Here is a 9,312-nt window from a genome sequence, read left to right on the forward strand (position 1 = left end):
ACTGGAGGTCGGGGCAGGAGGGTGTACACATGTGTGCATGTACGTGAACATGCAGCAGACTGGAGGTCGGGGCAGGAGGGTGTACACATGTGTGCGTGTACGTGAACGTGCATGTGTTTGGAGGCTGGAGGTCAACACTGGCTTTCTTCCTCTAATGCTCCCCGCCTTATCCTGACTGGTCTGCAGCCACTTAATACGTAAACCAGGCTGTCTCAAACTTCCAGAGATTTGCCTGCCTCTGCCTCTGGAGTGCTGAGATTAAAGGTATGGGACATGATGCCCCACCTTTCTGAGATAGGGTCTCTCACTGATTCAGCGAGGTGAGCTAGCCAAAGAACCCTAGTGCTACAGAAAAACACAGCAGTGCCCAGCCCAGACCTGGGCATCTGAACTCAGTTCCCTAAGTTTGTGTGGCAGACATTTCACTGACTGCACCACTTCCCTAGACCTGATCTATGTTGTTTTAAACCGCAAACCTTGGAGTTGGAGCAATGGCTCAGCAGTTAAGAATACTTGCTGCTCTTCCAGAGGACTTGGCTGCAGTTCCCTGTATACACATTGGGTAGTTCTCAATTCATTGTGACTACAGCTCAGAGGATCCCGTGTCCCCTTCTGGCCTCTACACATACACACAAGTACAAATAAAATGAGTCTTAAGTTAAGATTAAGAGCAGAGCTAGGTGGTGGTGGCTCTGCCTTTAACCCCAGCACTCAGAGGCAGAAGCAGGTGGCTCTCTGTGAGTTGGAGGACAGCCTGGTCTACAGAGTAAGCTCCAGAACAGTCAGGGGTATACAGAGAAACCCTGTCGAAAAATGGAAACCAAACCAAACCAAAATTTAAGATTAAAATAAATCCTGCTGGGCAGTAGTGGCACACACCTTTAATCTCAGAACTCGGGAGGCCATCCTGGTCTACAGAGTTCAAGGGCAGCCAGGCTACACAGACAAACCCTGTCTTGAACTCCCCTACCAAAAGAAAAGAGAAAGAGAGAGAGAGAGAGAGAGAGAGAGAGAGAGAGAGAGAGAGAGAGAGAGATTAAAATAAACCCTTAATGTTGTTTTTCAAACTAAGTCTATTGTTCTATCTTATCAATAAAGACTCAGGAGCCAGATGTGGGGGTGAAAACCTGCTAGCTCAGAGGCAGAGAAAGCATCCAGTTGCTTCCTCTTCCATTGTTGTCCCAGAAAGAAAGCTTTCTCCTATGCCTTCTGAAAGAAAACACCTTCTACTTCCTGTGCATATAACCTCCCATATACTTTAAGTCCTCTCCAGATTATAATATCTAACGTGATGGAAATCCTATGTAAATAGTTTTATTGCATTGGGTAGGGAATACTGACAAGGGGAAATGTCCCAGGCAGACATGGTGGTCCATGTCCATAATGCCAGCGCTCTGGAGTCTGAGACTGGAGAATTGCCATGAGTTTGAGGCTACCCAAGCTACATAGAGAGGGCTTGTGTCCAAAACTGGAACATTTGTATTTGTTTGTTAGAGTTTTCTTTATTTTTTGAGATAGGGTCTTACTATGTAGTCCTTGGCGCCCTGGAACTCAACACTTAGAGCAGCCTGGCCTTGTACTCTGCCTGCCTCTGCCTCCCAAGTTCTGGCACCTAAAGGCACTCACAACCGCACCACATTTATTTATTTAATGTGTGTGTGTGCCTGTGTGTAAGTATGTGCACCATGTGCTTTCAGGAGCCCTGGAAGGTCAGCAGAGGCTACGGCAGGCCCTAGGAATCTGTCCTATGGGTGCCAGGGACCGAACCTGAGTCCTCTGCAAGAGCAGCTGGTCTTCTAATCTCAGAGCAGTCATTCCAGCCCCATTTGTTTACTTTAGTATTTTGATCCATACTAGTTGTCAAGTCCAAGTCCATCTCGTCTTTAGCTCCTTAGTGGCACCTACTCATCTTTGTGTGTAGTTAGGAATGGCCCTGGACTTCAGGAGAAGCCAGTACACCATCAGGTTCCTTAGACCAGGAAGCCCTGTCCAAATAGCTCAATCCTGCCCTCAGATTTGAGTGTTCTTTGACTCTGAGTCGGCCTCTATGTTGTAATTAATACTTGAATTGACTTTCAAATTGACTGGATTTCACAGCAAATTCTGGCACCCACAGCCTTCATTTCCACAAAGGAGTCATTAGTTGAGCTGATTAGTTGGGGTCTGCTTCTCATTTCATCCTGAATTTTTAAAGGATGGATTTGCCTCAAACTCATGATCCTCCTGCCTGCACTGGGGTTATATACATGCACGTTACCATTCTTTTTCTCGAAGTAAAGCTAAGAGCTACATTTATAGGAGGTGTTTCACTTGAGTCCTGACGGCATTGGAGTTTTCAACAGTTTTTCACCCGTAAAACCAAATGAGTTGACACACACCCCTTGCAGAGTAAAGCAGGCATAAAAGGGAGGGAGAGGCGGCCCTGGGTCAGAAAGGTGTTTGGAAACGGTTGCATCAGGAGCTCAAGAGTCATTTACAAAATGAATCAACGAAAGGATGAACCAACCAACGGAGGAGCACATTACTGCTTTGTAAAGGGGAGACTAATGGAGGACCTTACCAAGGCGTTTGGGAGCCATTCCCCAACAAGCTTTGAGCTTGAGACAGATGCTCTCAATAAACAAACGGACAAATAAAACAAACAAAAAACCCCGACAAAGTGCAAGTTACTGCAAATTCCAAAAACCCTTATGAATGAAGGAGCGGGAGCAAGCGCACCTGGGGGCACAGGGCCACGCCGACGAGGTTTCCCTCGCTTTTCAGCAGGCGTGCCGCAGCTGTCCTGCCGAGTGGCCCCAGGCAGCGTGGCCCCGTGCACGACCTCCTCCTCCAGGAAGCCCTCCTCCCCACCCTCCTGCCCCACCCTTACAGGATATCCTCGCGGAAGGAGGTGCCGTGGTTGAGGTTGTGGAAGCGGACGGAGACGCAGTCCCTCACAATGAAGGAGCATCTGGTCTCCTTTTTGTAGGCGCTGAAACACTCCTTGAAGTCCTCGTAGGTCTTGAAGCAGCTGCCTAGCTCCATGGCCGGGGACTGGCCCGCACCAAAGCCCAGAATCACGCCAGCGGTCAGAGGTCACCGGGAACCGGCCGGCATGGACCCAGGTGGGGACCCGACTGGGTGGCCTCTGGGGAGCTCGGGAGGAGCCGGAGAGGAGACCGGCTACAGCAACCTGAAGGCGACTTTGCTGTGTGTCCGAAGGGAAATGACACTCATCCCTTATTATTCAGCCCCAAGGCTCCGCCCCCTCGCTGATTTACCCAATCACACGCTGAGCTCCCAAACTGGCACACATACTCTCCAATCATAAGGTAGAGATAACTCCGCCCACCGTGGAATTGACAGGTACATTGACTAATCACAATCTGCATCTTCCTCCGCGAAGCTTTCGGGATTTCCGGCCACTGGGGCGACCTGCCGGAAGCGCTATGCACCTATATAAGTTTCCGCGTCTCTGACAAAGCGCAGTGTCCCCCGCGCCCACGGTGAGAGGTCAGGATGTCAGCGCCAGAAGCCCCGGGGGATGCGCAAGGCGACGCCGACGGCGACGACCTTTCCGGGGACCTCCGTAGTGTGCTGGTCACTAGCGTGCTCAACCTGGAGCCGCTAGATGAGGATCTCTTCAGGTAGCCTGCGGCACCCGGAACCGGGCCCGCACCCCTGCTGCAGTATAGAGAGCCGCGGTCGCCGCCGCTCCCCCGTTATCCCCCACTTCTGGGCTTAAGAGGTTCTGTTCAGGCAGTTAGGAGACGGCGTGTTCCTGACACCCGTCCTTGCACTGGGTTACCCTACAAGGCAGCTTAGCCTGGTAGAATCAACCTAGCGAGGGCAGTGATTTACCTGAGGGTACACAGCGGATCGGTTTTTAAAACCAATACACAACTTTAATAAACTCACTGCCTTTTTTCCTCCACCCCGTCCCTGCACCACTAACTGGGGTTTGGTAAGTCATTTTTTGTCCTGGGGTATGGTTTCTTTCTCCCAGACATCACTGAAGTTGGTGATCGCGACACGGGTTTGTAACAGTTTTGTTTTGTTTTGAGACAGGGTGTCACTATATGATCCTGGCTATCCTGGAATTCACTGCATATACCAGGTTGGCTTGGAACCCACAGGGATCCCCACCTGCCTTTGCCTCCTGAGTGCTGGCAGGAGAGCACCAACCACCATGCCTGGCTGGTTAGTGACAATTTTTGTTTTTGTTGTTGCTTTTTGTTTTGTTTTGTTTTTGAGACAGGGTCTCTCTATATAGCCCTCCCTAGCTGTCTTGGAACTCTTTGTAGACCAGACTGGCCTTGAACTCACAGGCTTCCGTTAAGAGTCCGTGGAGCTAGGGTCAAAGGAATGCACCATTACCCCTGTTTAGTGGCAGTTTTGACCTCCACCACTCTGATTTTATCAGAAACTATCTTAACTTTGAACTCTCTTTCTTCCACCTAGGTAATTATAGCTCCCTAGGCCAGGAGTGGTTTTCAAAAATGTATTGTAATGGAAAACAATAACCTCAGGGCTGGGTGGTAGGACTCAGTGCTGGGCAGGCCCTTTCACCTAGAAAGCCAGGCCAATTTGTTCATCTGTATTAAATTTCACAACCTCAGACCTTGGACAGTTATTTTTTTTTAATTTTTTTATTTATTATGCATACAATATTCTGTCTGTGTGCATGTCTGCAGGCCACAAGAGGGCACCAGACCTCATTACAGATGGTTGTGAGCCACCATGTGCCGGGGGTTGAACTCAGGACCTTTGGAAGAGCAGGCAATGCTCTTAACCGCTGAGCCATCTCTCCAGCCTCTTTTTTTTTTTTTTAAAGACAGTTGATGGCATGACTCAGGACCCTTTTAGCTCTGAAGCCAGTTCATACCTTGCCAGTTAAGGAGTGCCAGGGGCAAGCCTTCGTCCATACAGTCCAGTCCCAGCTCTGCTTTTGGGTTTCTTGTGTCCATTCAAGGCCTCAAGTATCTTCTGGCCTCTGCCTTTCCCTGGTGTGGAGAAGGGAAGAAACTGGACTTGAAACTGCCCAGGATTGGGAATGGTTGTGGGAACTCTGTACGGCTGCTGTAAACCTAGGGAGCTAGCTTGTTATGCTCGACTGAAGTCCACAGAGGGCCTGGGTAGACATAAAAACTGAAGTTTTATGCAGAGATTATGAGAGCAGAGTCCTTGGCTTTTCTTGGGTTCTCAAAAAGGACCCAAGTAACCACAAGAGACCCTTCGCTTGAGGCTTATGGAACCCAGAGCGCTCCTCAAGTCTTATTCATTCTCCTCTTCCCACAGAGGAAGGCATTACTGGGTACCCACCTCCCAGCGGCTCTTTGGGGGTCAAATTGTGGGCCAAGCCCTGGTGGCTGCTGCCAAGTCTGTGAGTGAGGACGTCCACGTGCACTCCCTGCACTGCTACTTTGTCCGGGCAGGTAAACCTCGTACCCTGGCTCCTTGTCTGCAGCCATCCATGGTGGCCCAGCAGCCACTGCTCCCTGGTCTGGACAGGTAAACCCCGTACCCTGGCTCCTTGTCTGCAGCCATCCCTGGTGGCCATTAGCCACTGCTCCCTGGCTTTGAAGACTAACTCAAGAGAAAGGGGAAGAAATGGGAGAATCAGAGAAGCAGATGGAGAAGGGAGAGAGAAGATCCCCTAAAAGGTCCCTAAGGGGCTGTGGATGTAGCTTAGTAGTAGAGCACTTGGCTAGCACATGGAAGGGACTGTGTTCCATCTCAAGTACCAAAAAAAAAAAAAACAAAAAAAGGGAGCCCATCATGTTGGCCCAGGTCTGTGGTCTCAACACTGGGGAAGCTGAGATGGGTCTGGAAACAACCTAGATGCTTAGCACACTCCTCGAGATCCACTAAATACTTGTTCTCTTGTTCTTAATGCTTATGTGGTCTTGGTGGGCCTTTCCCTGTAGCTTTTTTTTTTTTTTAAAGTTTATTTATTATGTAAACAATATTCTGTCTGCCTATATGCCTGGAATCCAGAAGAGGCACCAGACCTCATTACAGAAGGTTGTGAGCCACCATGTGGTTGCTGGGAATTGAACTCAGGACCTTCGGAAGAGCAGGCAATGTACTTAACCCAGGTTTTTGTTTTTAGTTGTCCATTGAGATAGGGTCTCGTTCTGTGTAGTCCTGGCTGGCCCCAGCCTTCATGATACCAGGCCTGGCTCTCTTCTACATTCATTCTATTTGTTTGTTCATTTGTTTTGTTTTTTGAGGCAGAGTCTCACTGTGTGCCTGGCTGGCCTGGGACTTAGGAGATCTCCTTGCCTCGGCTTCTCGAGACCTGGGATTAAAGGCATGCACCACCGTACTCAACCTTCTCTTATTGAAAAAAATAATGTATTTGCATTCTTTTTTTTTTTTTTTTGGTTTTTCGAGACAGGGTTTCTCTGTGGCTTTCGAGCCTGTCCTGGAACTAGCTCTGTAGACCAGGCTGGTCTCGAACTCACAGAGATCCACCTGCCTCTGCCTCCCGAGTGCTGGGATTAAAGGTGTGCACCACCACCGCCTGGCTGTATTTGCATATTTTTAAATGTATATGTATATGCATAAATGAATTTACATGCACCATGTTGCTTTCCTATTGTCTGAGATGGCCAGAAAAGGACATTGGATGCCCTAAAATTGGCAGTTACAGGGGATTGTAAGCCACCATGTAGGTGGTAGGAACCAAATATGGATCCTCTGGAAGAACAAAAAATGCCCTAACTGATAAGCCATCTTACCATTCCCTTCTTCACTTTGTTATTGTTGTTGCTGTTTTGAGACAGGGTCTCACCTGGCTGGCCTGAAACTCGCCATTTATACCAGGGTGCCCCTTGAACTTGCAGAGATCTGCCTGCTTCTGGCTCTTTGAGTGTTTGGCACTAATGGCTCTCTTCTTCAGTCTTTTTTTTTTTTCTCTCTCTTCTTCTTCAGTCTTTATACTCTTCTAGGGTCAAGACTGCTAAATCTTCAGAGTGCTGTAGACTTTCGGGCTAGGAGCTGTGCAGTGTGGGTAGGGAATTCAGTTTCAGCTTTATAATAATTACTAGGGGAATCTTGAATGAGATCGCCTTCTGCTGAGATTGGTCTCATTGGTGAAATAGAGGAGGGGTAGGACTAGAGATATTTCAGTAGGATCTTTTAGACTCTTAAAGCTCTGGGCTCAGATACAGGGGAGTTCTCATTGCAAACTCTTGGTCCGGGCTGGTTATGTAGATCAGCAGTTACATGGCTGCTTGCAGAGTGGAGGCCTTATGCTCAATTCCCAGGAGCACCAGGAAAAACAAAACACACGTCCTTCTAGATGACTCAGCAGAGAAGGGCCCTTGTAACCCAAGTTCAATCCCTAGGACCCGAGGAAAGGTAGAAAAGAGCCAACACCACTCCCTCCCTCCACCCCTCTTCTGAAGAGGTAACCACTGCCTCCCCAGCTTCCCCCTTCTCTCCTCCTATCTCTTCACTCCAGAATTCCCTTACCCATTAAATCAACTTTATACCCCTCCCCAAAAGAACCAACACCATTGAGTTGTCTCTATCCCCAGCATGCTTACTGTGGCAAGCCACCCCTCATATAGTCGCATATACACACAATAATAATCAATTTAAAAATACCCCCACCCCCAATAAACGCTTTATACTCTTTCCTTAGTATTAAGGATCACTGTGTTCCATATAGCCTAACCAGTCACCGGTAGCTCATGCCTTTAGTCCCAGCATTCGGGAGGCACAGGTAGGTAGATCTCTGTGAGTTCAGGCCAGCTTGGTCTACAGAGTGAGTTCCAGGACAGCCAAGGCTACACAGAAATCCTGTCTTAAAAAACAAACATAAAGAAAGAAAAAGAAAATATTGGGTGACTGGTGACTAAACCTGAAGACCTGAGTTAAATCCTCAAGACCCACATGGTAGAACAGAAGTGACTCCCATAAGTTGTCCTCTGTATCTCTGTTGGCAAAGCACTTACCTAGCATGAGTGAGGGTGACCCTCTTCGGCCCAAACAGCAAGGGCTTGGTTAATTACTAACAGCTCTGTGTGCCTAACAAATCCCATAGTCTGCCCCCTTCTGGTTGGTTCACCGGCAGCTTCCCCAGGCTCGCAGCCTCCAGTCAGGCACACCTAGCACGGTATACTTGTTTTCTACTGTAGAGATGTCACTCACTCGCTGTCTGGGTCTCTGCCAAAAGCCAACGACAGCAACATATTGAGAAGTCTGTCTTTTAAAAAAAGAGAAAAAAAAAGAAGATGGGCATTCCAGCACTTGAAAAGCAGAGGCAAGGGGTTGCCCTGAGTCCCAGACCTAGGCTATAGAAGGAAACCCTGTCTCAAAATGACAGCAGCAGAAACTGAGGATGAGAACAGAGGTGTCTGTTTATCAACTGTCATGATTATGGGGCCCATGCATTTACTCGGGCACCTTGTCCCCTTATTTCTACTGTAGGGGACCCAAAGGTGCCAGTGCTGTACCATGTGGAGCGGACGCGAACAGGCGCAAGTTTCTCAGTGCGCTCCGTGAAGGCCGTGCAGCATGGCAAAGCCATCTTTATCTGCCAGGCTTCCTTCCAGCAGATGCAGCCTAGCCCCCTGCAGCACCAGTTTTCCATGCCCACTGTGCCTCCGCCAGAAGAGCTGCTGGGCCGTGAGGCCCTCATCGACCAGTATTTAAGGTGAGAATGAGGACTCCAGAGAGGAGGCTTTTTGTTGTTTTTGTTTTGTTTTTGAATTTTCAAACTTCTTTATTCTTTAGTTTTTATGATTCTAGGGATTAAACCTAGGGGTCTCATGTATGCTAGGTAAGTGTGTTCTACCTCAAAGCTACACCTTAGACCTTAAAACATTTACTACTTTGACCTATAGTAAAAATACCACTAGGTCCTGGGTATGATCTATATGCCTTCAGAGACAGGCAGATCTGTGAGAATTCAAAGCTACCTAGTCTACATAGGGAGTTCCCAGCCAGCCCACCAGCCTTGTGTAGTGAGAGTCTGTCTTTAAATAAAAAGAAAACAATACTTAGATGATTGTATTTTGATGCATTCTGATTTTTTTTTTTTCCTGAGACAGGGTTTCTCTGTAGCTTTGGAGCCTTTCCTGGAACTCACTCTGTAGACCAGGCTGACCTCAAACTCACAGAGATCCACCTGTCTCTGCCTCCCAAGTGCTGGGATTAAAGGCGTGTGCCACCACTGCCCAGTGTGAATGTATATACTGTATTTTTATTATTATATTTCCCCTTGTTAACTCTCTTGTCCCTTTCTCTTCCCATACAGTCCCAGGGCAGTGGTTTTGTTTTTGTTTTGTTTTTTTCTCTGTTTTTTCTTTTGCGACTGTTTTC

General features: G+C 48.2%; 3 protein-coding genes across 5 annotated transcripts in view; 1 reads left to right on the plus strand and 2 right to left on the minus strand.

The window, feature by feature from the left end:
• Window positions 1-2,942, minus strand: part of Zswim1 (zinc finger SWIM-type containing 1) — a 22,624-nt gene extending 19,682 nt beyond the window's left edge. For both annotated transcript variants that reach the window (XM_013352210.2, XM_026787147.1), the window contains exon 1: window positions 2,870-2,942. The gene's annotated coding sequence lies outside the window, so the exon portion shown is untranslated. The remainder of the gene's footprint in view (window positions 1-2,869) is intronic.
• The window catches only part of Zswim3 (zinc finger SWIM-type containing 3), a 17,839-nt gene extending 14,645 nt beyond the window's left edge, over window positions 1-3,194 (minus strand). Inside the window, exon 1 of the mRNA XM_005362902.2 lies at window positions 2,870-3,194. Within this exon, the coding sequence (XP_005362959.1) occupies window positions 2,870-3,024 (155 nt within the window). The 5' untranslated portion in view covers window positions 3,025-3,194. The remainder of the gene's footprint in view (window positions 1-2,869) is intronic.
• A 228-nt stretch (window positions 3,195-3,422) lies between these two features.
• The window catches only part of Acot8 (acyl-CoA thioesterase 8), a 13,589-nt gene continuing 7,699 nt past the window's right edge, over window positions 3,423-9,312 (plus strand). Inside the window, exons 1-3 of one of the 2 annotated variants that reach the window (XM_005362905.3) lie at window positions 3,423-3,626; window positions 5,278-5,414; window positions 8,419-8,644. In XM_005362905.3, coding sequence (XP_005362962.1) covers window positions 3,499-3,626; window positions 5,278-5,414; window positions 8,419-8,644 — 491 coding nt within the window. In that variant the 5' untranslated portion in view covers window positions 3,423-3,498. The remainder of the gene's footprint in view (window positions 3,627-5,277; window positions 5,415-8,418; window positions 8,645-9,312) is intronic. The other variant, XM_026787109.1, reaches the window with a different exon arrangement.

This window comes from Microtus ochrogaster, linkage group LG8, assembly GCF_000317375.1.
Source record: "Microtus ochrogaster isolate Prairie Vole_2 linkage group LG8, MicOch1.0, whole genome shotgun sequence".
Taxonomy (NCBI): Eukaryota; Metazoa; Chordata; class Mammalia; order Rodentia; family Cricetidae; genus Microtus; species Microtus ochrogaster.